The sequence below is a fragment of the Ciconia boyciana genome, chromosome 1 (genome assembly GCF_034638445.1).
Source record: "Ciconia boyciana chromosome 1, ASM3463844v1, whole genome shotgun sequence".
NCBI classification, from domain to species: Eukaryota; Metazoa; Chordata; class Aves; order Ciconiiformes; family Ciconiidae; genus Ciconia; species Ciconia boyciana.
This window is the reverse complement of record NC_132934.1, coordinates 153,237,597-153,260,049: the sequence shown is the minus strand read 5'-3', so window position 1 is coordinate 153,260,049 and position 22,453 is coordinate 153,237,597. Positions and strand designations below refer to the sequence as shown.

General features: G+C 38.9%; 1 protein-coding gene across 1 annotated transcript in view; it reads left to right on the top strand.

The window, feature by feature from the left end:
* The first annotated feature begins 147 nt into the window (after positions 1–147).
* CUL4A (cullin 4A) overlaps positions 148–22,453 on the top strand; it is a 40,959-nt gene continuing 18,653 nt past the window's right edge. The window contains exons 1-10 of the mRNA XM_072849849.1: positions 148–399; positions 1,153–1,268; positions 5,234–5,337; positions 7,478–7,547; positions 9,342–9,415; positions 10,926–11,088; positions 13,592–13,681; positions 15,019–15,101; positions 18,306–18,373; positions 21,260–21,378. Coding sequence (XP_072705950.1) covers positions 219–399; positions 1,153–1,268; positions 5,234–5,337; positions 7,478–7,547; positions 9,342–9,415; positions 10,926–11,088; positions 13,592–13,681; positions 15,019–15,101; positions 18,306–18,373; positions 21,260–21,378 — 1,068 coding nt within the window. The 5' untranslated portion in view covers positions 148–218. The remainder of the gene's footprint in view (positions 400–1,152; positions 1,269–5,233; positions 5,338–7,477; positions 7,548–9,341; positions 9,416–10,925; positions 11,089–13,591; positions 13,682–15,018; positions 15,102–18,305; positions 18,374–21,259; positions 21,379–22,453) is intronic.

Here is a 22,453-nt window from a genome sequence, read left to right as displayed (position 1 = left end):
GCCGGGGAGGGTGGAGGCGGGCGGCTGTCGGTGCCTCCCGGCCCGGCGGCACTTGGCAGCCACCCGCGGGCAGGGCCGGGAAGCCGGCGCGGTGGGGGAGGGCGGCTGGGTGGCGGCGGCGGAGGAGGAGGGGAGCGGAGCGGAGGCGGGGACCAGCCGGCCCCGGCCCAGCCCAGCCTAGCTCCGTGCCCCGGCCGGACTCGGCGCCCGGGGCGGAGATGGCGGACGAGCCCCAGAAGAAGCCGCACTTGTCGGCCTTGGTGGGGCACACCAACGGGCTCACCAAGCCCGCCTCGCTGGCCGCCGCCACCCGCGCCGGGGGAGGAGGAGGAGGCGGCGGAGGAGGAGGGGGAGGCGCGACCGCCTCCTCCAAGAAACTCGTGATCAAGAACTTCAGAGGTGGGTGCGGGGCGGGCCGGGACCTCTGCCCCGGCAGGTGCGCCCTGCCCCGCCACCCGGCCCCGGCCCCGGCCCCGGCCCGACCTTTGTTTACCGTGGGCCCGGCCGCTCCCCGCCCCTTCCCCGCGGCAGGCAGCCAGCGGCGGGGCCGGGCCGGGCCGGGCCGGGCCGGCGACAGAGCGGCCCCGCCGCTGTCACCCGCCCCGCCGCCTTATCTGGGCGAGGGGAGGCTGCCGCCGGGCTGATAACCCTTCCCCGCTGCCGTCACCATCCCGGTTTAAGGGCTTATGGGGACACGCGTGGGGCTCCGTGCGTGGGGGCAGCGGGAGGAGCAGCGCAGCGACGACTTGCGGGAGGAAGCGGGCAGAAAGCCACCTTAGTGTCAAAAGGAATTAAAGCAAGGCGAGGGTTACCTTGCTGAAAGTAACGCGGGGGTAAAACGCAACAGCCCTGCGCCCGGAGCGGCCCCGCGGCCGGCGGCGGGGTCGCGGTGCCGGCTCTGCCCTTGCCGGCCAGGGGCCGCGCTCCGGCCCCGGGCGCCCCTGCGTGTGGGGGGCCGGCCGGCTGCGGGGTCAAACCCACCGTGCAGAGGTTTCGTCGCCTCGGGTGTAGTTACTAACCCTCTCCTTGGGCCAAGCTTAAACGATCGAGCACAACATGGTTTGCCAGAACTTAATGAAGCAGGGTGAGAAAGATTGCTTACAGACTCCCATTGGGCGGCTAGTTTTCAACTACCCGTATCTTCCTTCACAGAAAGACCCAAATTACCAGATAATTATACTCAGGACACCTGGCAAAAACTTCATGAAGCGGTGGGAGCGATACAGAGTAGCATTTCTATTAAATACAACCTTGAAGAGCTCTACCAGGTGAGGCGTGTAGGGTTTTTTTCAGTTTAACAGAACGAAAATTAACTGCTTTGGGACTTTCACAGAGCTACGCATTTAACATAATGCATTTTTATTTGTTAAAAGCTGATTATGTTTTCTGAACTGTTCACTCCATACTCTTGTTTCTAGTCAGTTTGCAGTTTTACATATCAGTTCCTTGGAGAGCTACCAGGATCTGGGCCCATGAAAAAGCAGTTCATGTTGGGAGGCATGGAAACCTGTGCCTGGGCAGGGCTGAGATTTAAGTCTCGGTCTCTTCAATACAATGCCTACTCAGGATGCTGAAAATGGGATGTTACTCTCGCTGGGTTATGCAGATACATATTTTATGATGATTTCGCTTTTGTACATGCTTTGGTCTCTTGTGAATAGTAATGTTGAAATGTTTGTTATTATTAGATAATAACAATAAGACTTCACCATCAATATCCCTTGTGGAATTAAAAAAGAATCTTGGTGGAAGCAGGTGACAAACTGTCAGTTTACCTGTGGTTCAGATTACTGATACATTTTTGTAACAATCAGGATCTTAATTTTTTTATTAAAATGATGAAAAAGTATTGCTGGAGCATCTGGAGCACGGGCTAGGGAGGGTAAAAGAGATACTCATGAACCATTTCTTCCTTTCTACTTTCTCTGTTTATATATGGTTTAGTTCTATATTATTTTAAATGTATATGCTTTGAGATATGTAACTGAAATAGTAATTTATTACTAAGCTATCATGTGATAAAAAATTACTGATGCGCTAAGTTGTGCTACATAGCTTAAGTTAGTTACGAGTTTTCTGTGGGTGCAGGTGTTTGATCTGCAGATGTGGATCTCATTGCCAGATCAGGAGTTAAGACATTATTATGCTCACCGGAATTATTCTAAATGTTTAGCTAAGGTAGGTTTGACGTTGTCTGCAAAGTGTGAACTGTGAAGGGGGAGAAAGGCAGCAGTCCATTTTGGGTGCGTGCTCAAGAAAATCAGGATGAATTTGGGAGCTGACTATACTTGTCTCTGTGATTAGGGTCTATAATGTATGGGTCTAAAATGCTGATTATGTAAATGCATATTGACTTAATATAATTTATTCTCTTTAAATAGATAACTTGACTATATGGTATATTCATCTCAATACTAGCAGGTTTTTGGAGTTCGAATTACATAATACATTTTATGGTTTTAAACTCAACATTTGAAAAATCCTGCTTTTTCATGCCTATCTAAAAAAAACCCAAAAAACCCACAGATGCTTTGAGCGTTACCTAACTTGTTTTCAGAGGCTCAGAAATGAGATTATAGTAATATGGCTATGAAATCGCCAGGGTACAGGCTTGAGTTTTGGCAGAAGAGGAGGAGAGAGATTTCAGATAAACTGTGAAGGGACAACTGCGCTTCTTGCTTTTTCTGTTTGCCTGCTTATTTGTAGAAACTGCGCAAGGCCAGTTCAATAATCTGTAAGGCAGCGGTGCAAATCAGCAAGATTTCTGCACAGTGGGTAGTGGTAGTCAGTGTGCCTATGCATAGATAGGTACTTACTCTCCTGCCAAAGGAATAAAAGATGAAGTTCAGCATCCGTTGGAAACCTGATCTGTACTTACAGATCGTTTTAACTGCCTGTTGGTGAGCAGCGAGTCATCCACAGGGGAAAATTTCTCTGTGTGTATCAGTTCTTACTGTCAGGGCTTTTTTCTTTTGAGTCTTTATCTGACGTTATGGGAGGAAGTGAGAGGCCTACTAGAGTTCAGTGCGGTGAGCGGGCTGGTGTACCAGCCTGCCTTTGAACTTTCTGATTTATTTATTTAATTTGGCACGGTGGCTGAGGAAAAACTGAAGAACAATGACAAGGCTTGGTGGGAAGGCCGAAGGATACTCCTTTCCAGGCATTAGAGGCAGCATGGGATCAGGCATGAAGGTGCTTGGCAGAGACGGAGTCAGTGAGCAATGGGAGGGTGGCAGCCAATTTTTTGCGACTAAAATAGAAATGATGTCTGGCATTGGTGGTAGATTGCACAGATTTTGATAGAAGTAGCTTATACTTGATGGGATAGAGAAAGTGGGGCAGTGCAAAGAATTGCCGAGTGAGGAGTGAGTGATAAAAATAATGGAAAAAGAAAATTCCCTTTGCAGCAAGGTCCTAAATAACCTGAAATGGGGCAGCACTGCCCTTCTGGAGGACATAGAGTAGGACGGTGTAGTAGTGAAGGAAAAAAAATGATGAGAGTCCTGACCAGACTTTTATTTGGATGGATGGATAGGAAGGGCTATGTCTTAGGAAACATAACAAACTATCTGCAAAATGATTATGTATGAATACTGTTTGTTGCAGATGTCATTTTACTTACCTGTTTTAAGACCAGATGAAAAATGTAGCATAGGCACTGTGTGATAGTTTTGTTTGTTTGCTTGCTTTAATATTGTATCAAAATTGAGGAAGCCATAGTTGATGTGCATTTAAATAAAATGACATCAGGTAGATTAGAATTACCCCAGGGGGAGATCTCTGGGGAGCAGATTCACTTTGTGTTTTAGAAGACAAACTCTTCAGGATGTTAGAACCTGTAGAGGAAATAATACAAGAAGTAGCAATAATTTGCATGCTAAATGTTGAAACAAGACTCTGCTCAAAACAAGCTATTAAAAAGTTGATTTGAAACAGAACTTTTACTAGATTTGTGTGGGTGAAAAGTGTTGTCTTTATTGTATCCTTGTAGATGTGATAATTACAGTAGCTTTTTTCCAAACTAATTGTGTGCAAGACGAATAAGAGTCAAATCAAATTTCTTCAGAAAGAGAGGTGAAGTTAAAGGAAAAGACAGCTGGATTTTTAGTTCTGAAAATCATGTCCGACTCCTTTGGATAATTTTGTATGAAGCACTGAATGGCCAAAAATACTTACTGTAAACTTTACAGTTCTCACAGAACATTTGGCTGTCTTCATTGTGATTCATTTCAGATGCTATGGTCTATTAATAAGATAATTTACTGAAATACAGCACACAAGTTAAAATAAAGTGTGCCTGGAACGAAGTCTAAATATAGGCAGTGGTATCAAGCAAGGCTACGTTTTCTCTTTGGCATTCTCATTGAGTTTCTTGTGAGGAAAAAATGTTAGTGTAAGGCAAGGTAATTACTGAATAGCTGAACAGCAGCATTCTAGAGATGGCCAGAGCTGTCTCAGTGTAGTCTAGGTCAGCTGCATAGATTTACATTAATGTAGTGACCACAAGAACGTTTGACTTTGGGCAGAATCGGTCTTCTTAGTCAACTATGGATAAACACTCAACTAAATCCCATGAGGTCCCAATAAATCAATTCAAGTCTTTATTTAACAGTTAATGTGGGGGTTTTTTGGGTTTTTTAATTATTATTCTTTTTCCCCCCCTCAGTTTATATAACTTAGCATGAGTGTGAATCAGTGGAAATATTCTGAAAGAAGTAAGTTCATAAAATGACAGGAAAGCAGCAGTATTCATTTACCATTTAGAGAGAGTGGTTGAAACGCCTACCTTAACGTTATTAAGAGATGAAAATATTTGGTATAATGGTGTTCCCCCCAGAAAAGTGTGTGTGCTGGAGGATGCACAAAATGGACCTTCCACAAAATGGAAGAGTTCCGCTGCTGAGCAGTATTGTGGGGGGGGGGGAATTCTAGTAATGTTTAACAGCACATCTGAAAAATGACCCAGATGGTAATGGTGGACCTTGTTTGTACACGAAATCTAGCAGTATAAGAAGGGACCAAAGTCAGAAAGGAATCATGAAGTCTTAATTTTTCTACGTAGTTTGGATAATTTAATTTTGATGTTTCGTTTTTGTGCACAGCTTGGACAGATAATGCTGATATTTTTTTTTCTCTTTGTTGTTGGCCTCGATTGCACAGGCACAAAAATTTGAGGTTTTGGGGTATTTTGGTTTTTTTTTGTCTCATTCATAATCTTTTTTTTTGTTTTTAGGCTGTTGAAAATCTCTGTTCTTACAAAGTCTCTGCTACACTGTACAAACAGCTGCGACAAGTCTGTGAAGATCATGTGAAAGCACAAATCCTTCAGTTTAGAGAATATCCTTTTCTTGTGCACGGAAGTGGTTAGAATGGTTAGTTTAAATCATTATTTTTTATAACAACACTTTGTAAAAATGACACCAGTAATTGCCAATGTATTAAAGAGGTTCTTTGACCACTTACATATTTTCAAATCAGGCATAAGCAACTTTAGTCATCTGGGTGAATAGTTTTTGTGTACCAATAAGTAGCAAGCTAATAACAATTTACTTATCATTTTAATAGGAATGCAAATTTTACACTTAATCTAGAAATTTCAGTAGCACTATGAGATTTAACAGCAGGTATGGATTTTTATGGCACGTGAGTAGTGGAGATGCTTACAGTAGCAATAGTTTAAAAAAAAAAAATCACCACAGTACTTTTCAACAACAGCATCTTCTGTAAAAGAATTCTCAAACATAAAGTACACCTGTTTGACCAGTAATAACTACTGGTCAGCAGCGATGTGTCACAGAGGCATTCAACAAACCCTTTAGGTATCTTATGTGTACCTTGGGAGGTTCTTGGGAGAGAGCTCTAAGTTCAGGAGATCACTTGGCTGTCTTGGGACACACAGACACCTGTAGTTTTATGGTAAATTTCCCCATAGTTTTCTAAAGTTACATTGCCGGGCTTTTCTTCTGGCTGAGCTGGTCACAGAAGTGCCTGTAGATCTTCTCTGGTCACCTGGGCACAGACAGCCCAATTTTCTGAATCCCATTGTGCTTTGCATGCTGAGTCTGTGCTTTATGTGATAGTTGCCTTTTGTGTAATAGCCTAGGGGTTGACTTGCTCAGGCAGTAGGATAAATAGAGTCTATGCCCACCTGTCTGTCCCCACGTTCCTGGAGATTGCCTTAGCAAGCAGATGCTGGAGAGTGAAAATGATATTTAATACAGAAAATGGTAGGTTAAAATAGAAAGAAGCAAGGGACTGGGGTCCAGAAAGAACCTTCTTTCCAGGTGAATGCCTTAAATGTGCTTTGGATTGTGGCTCTCAGTTTCTCAGTTCACTGCATTCCCCAGGTAGGTGCCTACACTCATAAAGAAGATAATTTTTTTCTCCCCCCCCCACCCTGTTATCTAGCTAAGTCCCAACATGGTTTTAGGTTGTGTGTTTTGGGGGGTTTTTTTTTTTGAGTCCCAGTTAAGGAGTCTGGCTTCTACATAGCATATAAGAAACAAGGTACGTAAATCAGTACTGTGAATTCACTTCTTATGGCAGCTGATTTTTTCATTACATTTACTTTGATGCATCTAAAATCACATCTCACTGAAAAGTACATTAGTCAGTACAGTAGTCTCTTAAACATAACTGATCTCTGAGAACCAAATCTTATAGTCTGCTTTAAAGCAGTACAGTCAACCATTTTTTGCATCCCTGCCTTTTCAGACTTCAGATGATCTTCTGAAGAGATGTTTTAAAACTGGTGTTTTAAAACTTTGCTTTCTCCCCGCCCTCTGACAGAGCTGGTGTTTTGGAGAGTTGAGAATTTTATATTTCACAGGTATACCACTTTATATCCCAAGGACATGAGATCAGATTAATCAGATTTGGCCAGAGGGAGTTGGAGATGATACTGTGCAGGAGAGGAAGGTAAAGCTACATTTGGATTTACTCATACGACACATGAGAATTCTGCTATTTGTAAATAACAGTTGGATCTGTTATGTAATGAAGAAAACTCTATAGTTTACTTAGGGAGACCTGGAGATGTATATGAAAAGAGCGGTATTTGGATTTGTTGAGGATTATTTAGAACTGTAACTGCTTTTAAGAGATTAGGGTCACTCCTCTTGTGCACAGTGTGAACTCATTAAACAAAAAAAATAAACCTTTCTATCCCTCTCACCTCAATTGGTGACAAGTAGTGGGATTTCTTGTTTAAAACTATATCAAAGTTATACAGTACAGCCACTAGATGGTATTACTGAAGAACAGCTAGTGTTATTCCTTGAAAACATAGGGAGGCCTTTTGGAGAACTGCCAGCCCCTCTGCTGGGCAGAAGCTCTGCAATTAACTGTTTATCCCTGGGCAGTCCCAGTAACATCAGAATATCCATGGAGCAGCTTTGCTTAATGGCTGGCAAAGATCATCTGCAGAATCTGGCCTCAAATATACCCACAAGCTAGTTTTCCTTAATAGGTGCTGTACAGATTCTCTGGATAGTCTTTTATTTTTAAAGAAGATAAATAAATGCTGGCAAGATCATTGCAGACAAATGGTAAGTTGAATGTTTGTTCAGAATACATATCCTTGAGGTGTGAAATCTGACAAAAAGGAGTTTGTCATGGTTTTAACTTGGGACTGCGTTGCACCTCCTCCTCCAAGTTTCAGCATTGCTTTTCACTTTCCCCTTTGCTAGCTGGGGGTGGTTTTGTTGTTGAAAACTTATATTCTGCTATGTTGACTCTGGCTTTCATAGGTTTCATATGAAGTTGGCATATCACTCAGAAATATCTTGACACCTGTTTTCTATAGGTGGAAAGAAAAACTAACCAGGCTATGCTGAAATTGTTTGCTGTTTGTAATTTTAAGTAATTGGAGAATACACAATCTTTGCTTTTAGATAGCTCCAAGAGCTAGGTTAATTTGTGACTCTTTTTTTTTTTTTCCCTTTTTCCTTTTTTTTTTTTTTTGCAAAGCAGAGATGATTATCCTGACTATAGGGCTAAGAAACAGGAAGATTAAAGAACTGAAACTCTCTCTCTCTTTTTCTTTCTGCCCTCCTTGTCCTCTACCTCCACAATGAATTACGTTACAGAAAAAAATCTCTCAAAGACATTGTGTGAATCATCCCTTTAAGAATGCATCATTATAATTCTAAACCAGCATTTTACAATGAGTTTTCATTGCATTGTCACTTAGCTTTGGCTACAGATGCCCAAAATGGTTGAATTTCTATTCTCATTCCTCGAATCCACCCCTCTCCCCTCCCCTGTGGGGGATGGGCAGAGGTATGTGATTTTTATTTGAAATAAAAATGGAAACCATTATGGAAAGTATTCAAAACAAATTCAAATAGTCTGATGAAACAGAGTTGAAGTTTATTGCCTTTAAAATGTAATTAAACTGGACTTGTGTTTTTATAAAAAGGCTTTTACTATGAACTCTGTTCACTTTAATGACTTTGGAGCATTCTTTTTTTTAAATTTTTTCTCCTCAAAGCAACAACCTGTAGCAAGTTGCTTTCTTGCCCATGTGCTGAGTTAGCACTTGTGGTATTTAAGAAAAAAGAATCAGCCTTGCTGCTGTTTTACTTTAATATGCTTGGCCAGAAACAGTGTCAGCTTGAGAATTCCTTCAGAAGCAATGAAACCTTTTAGGGGAGGAGTAGATGGACAGCTGGGGATAGAACTCTCTGTAGCTGGCCTGGGGGTGAGTTAGTTACTGACATCCTGAGTTACTCTAAACTGAAAGCTGGGCAGCCTTTTTATGAGCAAAGTTAAAAATGGGTTTTGAATGTGGAAGAGTAATAAGCTAAAAAAACCACTTCCTTCTCCCACTTTTTAAATTAAAAAAATATATATATATTTATACCTTCTTTCCCCTGTTAGAATTAAAGTGTACCTATTTTTCACATGAATTTTGGCAGCTAACTTTTATTATGAAAAGATCTGTTACACAGCTTATTACTGTCTCTGCTTAAAGCTTCTTTTAAAAAGCAAAAACTATGGCAGCACGCTATTTCAGGGTGTTTACTGAATGTCTTGGTGGGACTGCTTGAATGGCTTATGTATCTCAGTAGCACTAAAAACTCATTACAGGCTAATAAAACTACTTAGTTAATGGTTATGAATTTGAAAACTGTCTTGGATGTACTTGGTAATACCACTTAGTAATAGTATTAACATCAATAGATTACATACCAGTGGCTGTACAAGTTGCCACAAAAGTTGAAAATGCATGTATCAGCAATTAAGGTGCATGTCTATGTGATGTAGTTTTTCAGAAGTTACTTTATAATTGAAAACACCACATAATGGTGAAGAGAAACATTTTCTTTATATACTTTCAGATCATGATCAGAAGCATTTTCTTGTTTTTGGATCGTACATATGTACTTCAGAATTCAATGCTTCCTTCTATATGGTAGGTATCCATGTAAGTATTCCTCGACTCTTTAGAGTTTGAACATGCTATTATATTTGTAAAGGTTGAAAATAAATTTTTCACATTATATTTGATCTGTGTAATAGGTATCTAAAATTTTGTGTTAGTTTACAGAAGTACGTGTCAGTGTATGCATGTGTCATTTCCTCCTTCCCCAGGAATATTCATTGTAAAGTGAGGGTAAAAGAAGAAAAAGGTCTGTGAACATATGCTTAGAAGTCAAGGCATATATATAGCTGTAGCTGTCACAGCCTGGGTGAGGCTGGCTGTGTGGGGAACCTCCTTGGGCTGATGCCTCTGCACCTTAACCCTGGGCCAATTGTTACTTTAGGCGCTCCTGGTTTTGACAAAGTTCCATGCTCAACTTCTTGCTCAGTTGTTTTTTAAATGTCAGATACACTGACAAGGTACAGATCATCTTTCCAGCACTGGCCTCTTGAGAGTCGAGACCTGTGGCTCAGAGCATTGAGATGAAAGCCAGCTCCCCTAGGTGCTGCTGTCCTTTCAGCACACCACAGTCACGTCTTTGGGCATTCTGTTTTTCAGCATCCCTCCTGAGGGGCATTTTATATTATCGCCTGAGCAAACAAACCTAGGCTTTGCCAAAAATTTCTGCTATCAGTGCTCCATCTAAAGCAAAAAAAGATGTAGATGAAGTACTGAAGTGAGAGCGTGCCTTTTCCCTGCCTGCCTGGCTTCTGTGCTTTTGGGAGTTCCTTAGGCTGTCTGAGAAACCTGGCATCCTTCTCCCGCCCCTCGCTTGTCCTGAGCACATCTTTCTTCCCAACCTCTGGAGTAGTTCTCTTCCAACTGTTTGTGTTAGGCTTCCTTTTACTGAATGTCATTGAAGGGGTCTGTTCATACTTTGTGTCTTTCTTCCTCATACTGGGAAAATTTCCCTTATTGAAATCTTGATGCATGTGAGGACATTGGAGATAAGGTTTACCTAAGATTCCTCTGTTTTCCTTGGCCAAGACAATGTTTAATAATTGGCTTCTTCGTGGCATAGAGGCACCATTCCTCATCCTCTTAGAATGAAACAAGGATCTGATACAGGTGATCATAAGTCCTAAACATACAGAGAATTCATGCTTTTAAACAAAACTTATAAATTACACATAGATTGACTGATCCAGGGAATCTTACGTTAAGGTCTATGTTCAGATTTTTAAATTATTTTTATAATAGTATTTTTTTAATAAACAGAGAATGTTATAGTCTATTATATGAAATATGGTCAGGCTGGTCACAGTTCTTAGCTGATGTGTATGCAACTGGTAGCGTGTGGCCTGGTATTATGATAATTATTGTATTATACTTTCCTTAGTGGACAGCGCCAAAAGAATATACACACCATTAATGTATTTTCTTTCTGTGTTATATATATATACTATATATATTTTATATGTATTTATTTTTCTCAAACTGGGATATAGATTTTTTGGAAAGAATCAACAGTATGATTTATTAATTTTCAATATTCACACAGGGATATGGGACTAGAGTTATTTAGAAATCACGTCATTAGTGACAGGCAAGTTCAAAACAAGACTATTGATGGAATCCTCCTGCTAATTGAACGAGAACGGAATGGTGAAGCTGTGGACAGAAGTTTGCTGCGGAGCTTGTTGAGCATGCTCTCTGATCTGCAGGTGAGTACAGCAAGCTTTACTAATACCTACATTTAGAAACAGAGTTTGGGCTCTTCAAATTTGTGTGTTGTTCAGAAAAAATTTTATTCTTCTAGTAAATGTGCTTCAAAATCTAGCTATTAGACTGATAAGGTTGCCTTTTCTTTACCCTATGCACAATCTTTCACTCTCTGTTTGTAAATGAGACCTCTTTGCCTGTTTTTCTTAGCTGACATAGTGGCCTACAGAGTCTTAAATAATAGGTTTGCAAGTCTTTTAGTACGTGTAATACTTCGTCTGTCTTAATCCCTAGTTTTCTAATCCTAGAGCTGGTTAAATGTAGCAACCAAAAAAGACCACCTCTGTCACTGTAAAAAGGCTTTTTGGAGTCCAGATCCTGGGTCTATATCACAAAAACATCACTGCATTGGCAACTTCTTAGCAGAGATGCCAAGGATAGAATGAGATGCAAAGTTAAGGCCAACATTTTCAAATAGATAAGGTCAATCTGTAACTTACTAGAATTTTCTATTAGCATAGATACTAAGTAACCAAATAGAATTAAAAATGTTGTGCTTCTGACTCTGGCATATGTTCTCTGGTCAACACTGCAGCTTTGTGTGATGTGCAATAAAACTTAGGACCTGTCTTTCGTTCTTAGAAATTGTTGAGGTTGCTCCATTCCCAAGTGGTGTACAGTGTTACAAAACTGGCTGAAGGTTTAAAAAAGTGTTTGAAGAGGAAGACTCATAAAAGACTATTAAATAGTCCTTTTTGGTCAGGCAGGTTACCTTCTTTTCTGCCTTTCATGTTAACCTTCCTGACTTTCATCCATAATTGTCTCTAGTGCACCAGAAAAAATTAACTGTTCAAGAGAGAAGGCAAACTTCTGTCAATGATTTTTCAGATCATATAACCTGAAGGTGCAGATCTGGTTTGTGTGCTTTTCCCACTTTTTTCTTCCCATTGTTATTTGCCTTCTCTAACTGCATCAGATTCTTAGAGGTGTTGACTTCTTCACATTATTTTTTAGCAATGTCCTCTGCTAAAGGTAAACATTCCCCTTTATTGGATCCTTCTTACAGACTTGGATTTAGGTCTCCATTCTCCTTCATTGGCTTAAAAGTGTAGTTTTCTTTTTTCACTAGGGAAACTAACCTAATCTAATCGGGTTTTGTATAATATCCATCACTTCATTGAGATAGAGATGTGCTTATAATGTAATTTTACTCCAGGATCTCTGCTTCTCCCTCTTTCAATAGAAGTTAGCTTCTGGAGAAAGATTAATTAATAAAGCAAATCTTATATTTAATTTGAAAACAATTAAGCTCCTACTCATGCCTGATTTTTAGGCAATTATGCATTTGAGAACCAGCTGCTGAAAGTTGATCCTGCTTGCCTAAATCCTATTCTATAGCTGTTTCCTGTTGTAGAGCTTTACTTGTTTTATGCAGAAAATAGTTCCATATACTGTTATGTTAATGTTTTTCCAGTTATCCTGAAGGCGAGGAAGGTAAGAAATGAAATCTAGTATTTGATCCTGTTGAACTGGAAGCTAGTGTAACAAGAAGGCTGAAGCAATGAGTTGATGTCTACTTGTGATGCTGAATTAGTGAATTATTATGCTCTGAATGCTTGTTGAGCCAGAGGTTTCATATTTAAGTTTGCATTGAAAAATATAAAACTCTTAAAAGTCCATAAGAAAAAAAAAAAGGTCAGAATGTAATAATGAATTTTACAGCTCTGCTATATTTTTGGAATAAATATTTCCTTCTGTTCTTCCACCACACTCAAGGAATCTTTCCTTTTTCTTTTCGCTAACTGTCCTGCTGTTTACGTTATTCCCTAGCTACCTTCTCCAGATTGTTTTAACTATTTGATATAGTTGTCCTTTCTAACTTACCTCCTTTCTATAATAAACTGCTAATCGTTATGCAGAAATTTTTGGATGTCTGTGATTGTTGTTGGTGCCCTTTTTTACACATCACCTTGCTCCTTCCCTGGAGAAAGAGAGTTCCCCTTGTTCGCTACAATTCATTTTTTCTGCTTTTGGGCCACTGAGGTAAACCTGGCAGATCGGACAATGCATCAGCAAGCATATTATTATTACTTTACTGATGGGAATTACCTGTTTTGTGCCAATGTTTCACTAGTTGGAAGTATCTTATTTTTTTGCTACAGAAATATCAGTGGGAGTCTTGAGCTCAGGTAGATTGCATGTCATTGCTGTGCTTATGTTGGGCACTGGTGTTGGTCTGTGTACCTTAAACAGAAGCCTGTCAATTTAGACGATTTGAGTACTGTGACTGAAACACGCTATTGCTGCACTGGGAAGTCAGCTCTGATCCTAGTCTTTCTAAAACCAGTGGCCAAACAGAACTTCTGTGTTAATGTAATGTTACTCTGACACTTCTCATAACTGTGTGTATTCTTGAGATTTTACTTGCCCTCTATGCCTGACAGCCAAAATATGCTACCCTTATTGGCAGCTTAATGTAAGTAACTAAATTAATTTCTTGAGCAGGTTTACAAGGAGTCATTTGAACAGAGGTTTCTGGAAGAGACAAATTGCTTATATGCTGCAGAGGGCCAAAGATTAATGCAAGAAAGAGAGGTAGGTGCATGCTGTAGACGATTGCTTTTATGTTTGTTTTATCTGTTAGTGAGAACTTCTGGTAGTGCCATGGTGTATTAATGCTCAATGAAATTCACTGGTGCCCGGGTACGCAAGCATATGTTCACAGGTTTTGATGGGCACCACAGTACTGTATCGAAGTATCCAGATTGCCTTGGTGTTTGAAATATATAATTAAGGGTGAAGAAACCCAGTGACATTTTGTGTAGCTGAAGTCAAGCTACTAGAAAGTCATATCCACGTAAAGCTTAAAGGTGTGCCACCAATATTTTTACCCAAGAGCTGTGAACTATCCACTGGCATCATTCTGCTGTGTGCTTAATACCCAAGTAAACCGTTTACATTTTTAGCCTATTGTTGCATTTATTTTGTTGTTTTGTTTCTTTTCCTTATTAGTTAAATAGACTTAAGACATTTTTGTTTTCTGTCCTCTTGAGATAAAATTATGCTCTGCAGTGTGCAGCCTGCAAATGTGTGGTTATCTCTGAAAATGTATTTCAAAAGTCGAGTTTTGTGGTGGTCTAAAATACAGAAGACTACCTTTATTAATTCCATTTTAACACCGAGTCACTACAGACATTTTGAAAACACCTGTTTACATTGCACTGAGGTGAATCCTTGTGTCTAATCCTGCTCCATTCACCTCATTGCCTCACGTTCCACTGGGACCCAAGGTGAAATGCTTTGACACAGATTTTGAGACCAAGAGTCTTACTGCTTTTATACACCTAGTGGAAAACTGTGGAAAAACACAAAAGGAGTAAGGCCCTAACTTAACCATTGTATACATGTACATATGTATGCATGTGCACATAATGCATACACATATATACATATACATGTGTGCATACCTGTACATATATGCATGTATGCATAACTTTTGATAATTTGAAGCCTGAGTTCCATACTTGGGTTGTAATATATGCTAAATGTGTTAACTCTCCATAGGGAGAGATATTCCACTGGAGAAACTGGCATTGAAATAATAGTACTATATGGTTCACACCAACTGAAAATCTGCTCCATGATATTTCAAGGGCTAGCTTAGCTCAGAAGGATTTTGAGGAAAAATTAACTAACTTCCTCTGAAAAATTCTCAGATTTCTGTTTTTCTCTTCCTTTCTGTCAGGTGCATTTATAATACTTCTAATATAAAGTAACATTGATTAATAAAAATATCAATTACGTAGTACATAACATTGTGGTGGAATAGTCCTTTCCAATTTGTATTCTCTTTAAATTTGTAGTTTAAAATAATTGTCATGGAACAAAATTATACTTTTGTAGTTAAACTTGACATTCTCTTGTCTCACTAGGTCCCAGAATATCTTCACCATGTTAATAAACGTTTGGAAGAAGAAGGAGACAGAGTAATAACATATTTAGACCACAGCACACAGTGAGTATGAATTTTGTCATCTTTAGTGTAAGTCAAGAATCCATCATAAACCAGTGTGATTATCCGCGGTTGTAGAGAGACAGAGATTATTTCTGCATTATCTTACAGATGTTATCTTGTTGACAGTGCTTGTGGTACAGTTTGGTTTTTTTAAGACTTTATTTTTATCAAAACTGATTTCTTTAAAATCAAGATATACTTTGAGTAAGAGGGGAGAAGTTTATCCAGAAAGATTTATCAGTGTATACTGAAGTTAACAAAACATTATATAAGAACTCAAATTTGCATTACCAAAGTAGCAGCTGATTTTAGCCATTCATGTACTGATAACAAGATTAACCACAAATCCCTTAAGGGAAAGAAAGACTCATTGGGGGGCGGGGGGAGGAAGAAAAGGTTAAATTATGGTATAGGGTAGAGGACATGAACGTCACTCATGAGCAGTACAGGATGTGAACTCACAGTAGATCAGCTTTGGTGCAGCTGCTGCCAATGTATTGTGCAGGGTAGCTTGTCCTTTTTTTACTTAGGTGTTGAGTAATAGTGTGTGTTTTGCTGGGGTAAGAATGTGCATTCAGGAAGTACTGCAGAGTCACTGACATGCTATAAATCCATATATAATTTGTCCTGCAGTAAGCTGTTGCTTTTTTTCTTTTTTTTTAAATAATGTAACAGTTAATAAAAGCACATAACATCTTATTTTATTTTTTAGTTGTCTGGATGACGGGTTGGCATTTCATTGAGTGTTAAAAGAATAACTGAATTAAAATTATCTTTTTAACTTATTATTTTCTTCAGACCTATTTTATATATATACTCACACACACATGCGTTGCGTGTCATGGTACATATTTGAAATTGAATCTTCTTCCTGTAAATGCTGATTACAGTGTGACTAGCTTTTTTTGGCAAAATCAGTCACATTAAAATATATGGAACTATTTCTATGTATAAAGTTAAAGCATATATGTATTTATTTACTGTTAAGTTAAAAAATAGGTTGATATCGTTATATTTTCAGTCTAGATATACATCAAGTCCTTGCTTTGAATCTTGTCCTTAGTTAAGGCTTAGAAACCTACTTTTAGAAGGCTTCACACTAATTTCCTTTCTTTGCATTACAAAACAGCACTTCTTAAAATTAGTGCCCTTGAGTTGTCCTCAGGTCATACTGTCTCTCCAGGTGTGCATGAAAAGAGCAGAAAAGATGTTAAATTTAGTTACTGGGTTTGATCTTGAGATGGAAATGATACTTCCAGGACAAAACTGTCATGAGAAACACGATTCAAAATACTTCAGACCAGATTTATGCAACACATGGAGAGTGTGTTATTGCAGCCCATAGAGGGATTTATTCAGCCCATCAGTACATGCCTCTTTCTGCTCAGCTGTCCAGAAAAAGCATGTCTCCTGGTCAGTCAGTAGATGACCGAGGTAGATGACTTTGAGGCCATATAGAAAGTACCTTCAGGCTCATTCATCAACTAGCAGTCAAGATAAATACTCATTCTGTCTGTCTGTTTGTTAGGAAATAGTGCTCTGCCTCTCAGCCTCAAGCAGACAAATTGTCCTTACTTCCCCTGTGGGCAGAATAGGTCTTCCGGGGCAAAGGATGGTATTTTATACAACCTTGACTACTTCTACTGTTGGAGACAGTCCGCAGCTGTAGGTAGCAGTAGTTGGAAATTTCAGGGAATATGGAAGTGACCATAAAAATGGCCATATGTGTTAAGACCAAGGGTCTGTCTAACTGCTATTTCATGTTTGCTTATGACCACTGAAGGGAAAGAATAGAGTAAGTATATGTGATGCCCTGGTACTCTCCTTGTATCTGACAGTTTTCAGCTCAGGGTATTTTCTGAATCTGATGTGGTTTGTCTGTTTTGATCTCTTTCAAATACTTGTACTGTCTCACTGGGATTCACATAAGCTTGTCCATCTGTGCCAGCCTTTGGCAAAGTGTTCCACTGGTGTACTAGCCACCACATGATAAATTGCCTCCTTTTGTTTAAGTCTGGCTCCCCCTACCATCACTGATGGCCTCACTTCTACTTGCCCCCACTTCTGATGCCCCCAGTATTGGAAGGGAAAATGATCAGTCAGTTCCCTTCCACCTTTTCCCTGCCTGTCTATGCACTGTATCCCTGCTAAGTCGTCTCTTTCCCATAAAGAAGAGTCCTAACACGTGCAGTTGTTTCTCTTGTAGCTGCCGATGCATACTTTGATCATCCCTGTTCCGTTCTCTGAACCTTTCCAAATTCTAATTTAATCTTTTTGAGATGAAGGGACTAAAACTGTGTATTGTATGGAGGGTCAGGCAAATCATTGGTGGGGTGTTTCAGGAAAGGTGGTGTTTTAGCAAAGGTAGGGACATAAAGTGGATGCTGCTACGTAAAAGGCTTCCATCAATCCAAGTTGAGCACCTCTCTTCTAGAAAAATCTAAATTAAGGGTCTGAGAACCAGTTTATAAAACTTAACTCAGAAAGAAATGGTTGGTCTTTTGCTGTCATATTGTAAGCAGCAGTAGAAGTTTAAACGTTGACATGAATTATCCCTTTGTACTTCAGGCATTTCCTCCCTTTAGGCTATAAAAGATGTAAAGGAAAACTTGCCATTATTTTTCAGTCCTGTCTAAAGTGAATGTATCAAAAAATATTTCATTAATAGTAAAAAGTAGGGAAAACTCAAGGACAAATTTAAAACATTTTGTGAATTTGAGTCTTGTGGTTCTAGCTCAATTTATGCTTATGTAGGTACATAACACAATTAGATGAAAAGTTTGAGTTTTGAACATCACCAGCATGTATTGTGTTGTTTTGGAGTTCAAACCCTTGGAGGTTTTTGTTTTGTTTTGTTGTTTTGTTTGTTTGCTTGTTTGTTTCCAAGAAAAGGTCAATTTGACTTTTTCCAGAAATGTTTTTGTTATTGATTTTTGGTATCTGAGCTTCTCTCTTCTACTGTGTAAGAACTTGCTTTTTAGTATTCAAACCTGAATTTCTTTTTAAATTACATACATGGTTTATTGTTTTCTTTCTTGACTTATATCACATGTGACATTTTTGTCTTAATTTGTAGCCTCTGTTTTAAGTAGAAAATTGTTGATTTTTTTGTATTATAATGTAAGTTATTCACAAATACACTGTGGCAGGAGGCAATACCCTTATACTCTAATACTTCTAATATACTTTTCTTGCCTTATTTAGGAAACCACTGATTGCTTGTGTGGAGAAACAGCTACTAGGAGAACACTTATCAGCTATTTTGCAAAAAGGTATTTTTTGTTTTTAATTAATGTAATCTCTGATAAGCAACAGATTCTCATACTCTGCACTAACTATAAACTCCACAGCCTTTATTTAAGTAGGTATATTAGACATGGGAAGAACTTCCACAGATACAGAAAGCCAACCCTATGACTGTTACACCCACTGTGACAAGTAAATTGTATATGTGGAACCAAATATCTAAAATATAATTCCATATTTGTAAAGGTTGCTAAACCCCCTAAATCTCCTTTGACTTTCAGCAGTGGGCTTAAGCAGTTCCAAAGGTTTAATTCCTATTTCCTAGAATTATATATATAAACTTCTAAATGAGAGCTGCAGTTACTGTCATACCTTCTTTTATGTGATAATCACACAGCTCAAGTGCAAAGCTTCACATATTCTTGTGATTGTATAGTTCAAGAATCATGAGTTATTGGAACTGACAACATTCCAAGGCAATGAACTTTTATATGCTTTTTTCTGTGTTTTATCTTTTGTCTGGCAATTTCAGATAAGAGCTGCAGTCTTCTTAGGAAGTCCTTATTCAGACATTAGGGTCTTCAAATCACCATTTCTTTGTTCCTCTTAACTTTTAATCTCTCCTTTTTCACTGAATTTCTGGGTTTGGTCAGTATTCCTTGATCTCTTAATACTTTAAATGATCCTTTCCTTTTCTTGCAGTAGCTGTATTTTAGGTTTTAGATCTTCTAGCAAATTGTCCTTACAGCTTTGTTTCCTTTGCTGCTGCAAAACAGATGTTCCTGGTAGTCTGGTGTCTTCGAGTTCCATCCATGTGTTTTAATACTTTCAGGTTGTTACGCATACCCCTTTCACTTCTTGCTTCATCCCCTTCAAAGACAGACGTGTTCACAGTGTTCGTTGAAGTACTCTGGGAATAGGTTATTTCACTGTTTTCAACACATTTATAAAAATAAGCGTGGTCACTCCATCTTAGCTATTCTTAAGCTTATCATAAACAGAAGGTAAGAATAATTAGGTTTTTGTTGATATGTGTCAATTTTGCTTGCTCTTTAATTCAAGTATTATTTTTAAGTAACTTTTCCAGTCACACATTGGTTTATCAGTTAGCTTAACCTGAAAGTATGTGGTCTTGTTTTAACCTGAACTTTTTCTTGGGTTATAATGTATATGTACCATCCATGTAAATATGGAGAGATTTGTACATTTTTTCTAGTTACTACGTTTTTGGACTGTAGTATTGTTGCATCAGCTTTTCCATTCTATGTCTGCACTTAAAAAAAAAGAAAAAAAATAAGTAAGTCTAACATCACTTGACTTACATAAATTTCTGCATTCATTTGATCCAGGGCACATTGTAATTTTCGTATAACATCCTAGTATTCCATGCAAGTAGAAGAAGATACTGCCTTTTGTAGGTTTTGTTCCTTAGGAGAAGGCATGCAATGTAGTCAGTTTGATACAGGGGGGGAAGAAGCTTACAGATGCAGGGTATGTGTAAGAAGCTTTTTTTCTTCTATTATTACAACTGCCATTGACTAGATATTGGTGGTTTTTTTTCATTGTGAGTATAAGTTTTTCCAAGGCTGTGGTAGTGCTTTCTGGAAGTTGTGTGAAGCCTTGTCTCAGAGGCCTTTCCTAGATGTCTTTTTTCATTTGTCAAGTGTGTGAGAAAATAATTATTTCAGTCACACAGCTCATATGCCAGAGGAAGAGGGAAGGTTAATCTTTATAATCCAGGTTATAATAAAGCAGTTAGGGTATTGGTGTCTCTAAATGAATAGGAGGTGATGCTTGGATGTGATGGAATGGGCATTTCTTAATTCCCTCTTCAGTGCCAAAAGAACACCAGTCACATGTATTCAAGACTTTGTAATCTGTCATCTTACATACTTTTAAAGTATGTCCATTCTTCTGATATCTCAAAAGTTTAGGCATATCTCAAAGTTTAGGAAATCTCAAAATATCATGCAAAAGTTTACCTGACATGATTCTTGAATATTGGTTGCTTTTCTGAACATGTAAGTTATAATACACAGTGGAAGTATTTTTAAGATGAAGAATATAGTAGAAATGGGATAATTCAGTAGTGATTGAAAATCCTTTGTTATCTAATACCATTTAAAAATTGGAATTAATGAAGTATATTTTGTGAAGTAGGACAGTTGTACAGTGTCAGCTACACTGATGTTATGAATTGTCAACCTGTGTAAAATCAAGCTCTCTGGATTTTAAAAAATGTCATAAATCTTTGATGCTAACCTCCTATATTACTAAAGCCTCTGTCACCAACACCAGACAATGTATCTCTGATTACACCGGGAATATATTCATCATATTCTCAAATGTAAAAATGCGTATGTAGTTATTATGCTTCATGTTTTGCCTTGAGCTTCACTTCTCTATTCATTAGTCCAAGGTCTAGTCTCATGTAGAGTGAATTGATTCATAGCACGTTCTTAATCTATAAAGGTGGCTCACCATGCTCCACAGAAAAAAATCTTGCAAAGTATTTATCTTTAAATTTGGGGCAGTTTACTTAACTTACTGTTTTCTGACAGTCTTTAGAGGTTCTATGATATCTCTTGATAAAACTGTACCCTTCATATCAAGCACTGTTCGTAAATGTTCTGCAAAAGGCTTACAGTCAACACCTTGTTGGGAAAATACTTAGTTGACATAGTTTGAAAATATTATACCATGAATCATTTCAGCCAGTTTAAACAAGGGGACATGTTAACCCTGAACATATCACTCGCTTTCAGAAATTTAGTCTTAAGAAGTTCATACTTTTTAAGCACAATGGAGAGTCTTGTCTTTTGATGTATTTCATAGAGATTTTTCTAATATCTTTCCAACTGTATTTATTCAACTGTGTTCAAATTTGCTTTCTTCTAATTTTATTTTTTTAGGACTTGATAACCTGCTCGATGAAAATAGAATATCAGATTTGACCCAGACATACCAGCTGTTCAGCCGGGTAAAAGGTGGGCAGCAGATCCTTTTGCAGCATTGGAGTGAATACATCAAGGTATTTCAAAGATCTCTTACTAGTGTCAAAATTTATGTTGCTAGCATGTATTTTTTTCTATCAAAACCAAGAATAATATCATGTAGGCATATGCATCAAAATTACGTTTTAAGCAAATATGGGAAGGGCTGTTAATGCTTCCCCCCCAGTAACAGTGACATGATGAGAAACAGCAACACCTAAGTTTTGGTTTTAAATTTCTGCTTGGAAATTGCTTTCCTTATAGGTTTGAACATTATACAAGAAGTTATTTTGGTTTGTTTTGCTTTTAAATAGAGCCACATGCACATGTGTTTAGAATATGCTGGATTGTACTACGTGTTGTGTTTTGCTACAAATACACTCAGCTATCATATCTACAAACTCAGTGGAACATCAGAATGTAGCTACTGTACTGCAGGTTCGCAGTGCTACATGTAACCAACCTACAGCAATGCTGATGAATGTTTAAGCTATTTTGAACAGAATACTCCTCTTGAAAACAGTCCATCATCAAAGTAATATTTAGATGCTTCAGGTTTGTTTTGCTAGGTGTAATATGCATGTAGTACGCTGCCCCAGAGAACTTGCACTCTAGTGCTCTTGCAAGATGAAAGGAGGAAGGCTTCACAGAAGATACTTCTCTCCAGAGCTGATAATTCCCAATCTGGTAGTTCTCTCCTAAATTGCCCATGTGTTCATCAACCTTCAGGACTAAGTGCACCACATCAGTTCATTCCAGAGGTACCTTTCCCGCACACCCATGTCTGGAGTTCTGCATGGCGCACCAGTGCCCAGCCTACACGTGTGGGACATAGTCTTCCCTCTGCCCCCAGCACCGAGGTGGAGTTTGCTCCACAGGTTGTTGTCCAGTGTCCCCGTGTGCAGTCCGTGGATCCATAGGCAGCTGGGCCAATTGAACAGCTTGCTTTGGCCGAGAAGGAATACCTTTCTTCTTCCTTGCTCCCAGATGACGCTCCTGACTTAATCCTTGTGCTGCCTTGCCACTCTATAGACTCTTTTGTGATCTGTTTTAACACAACAGTACCTGGGCAAGGTCAGTTTTATGCCAGGTTTAGTAAGCTAAAGAGGCTTA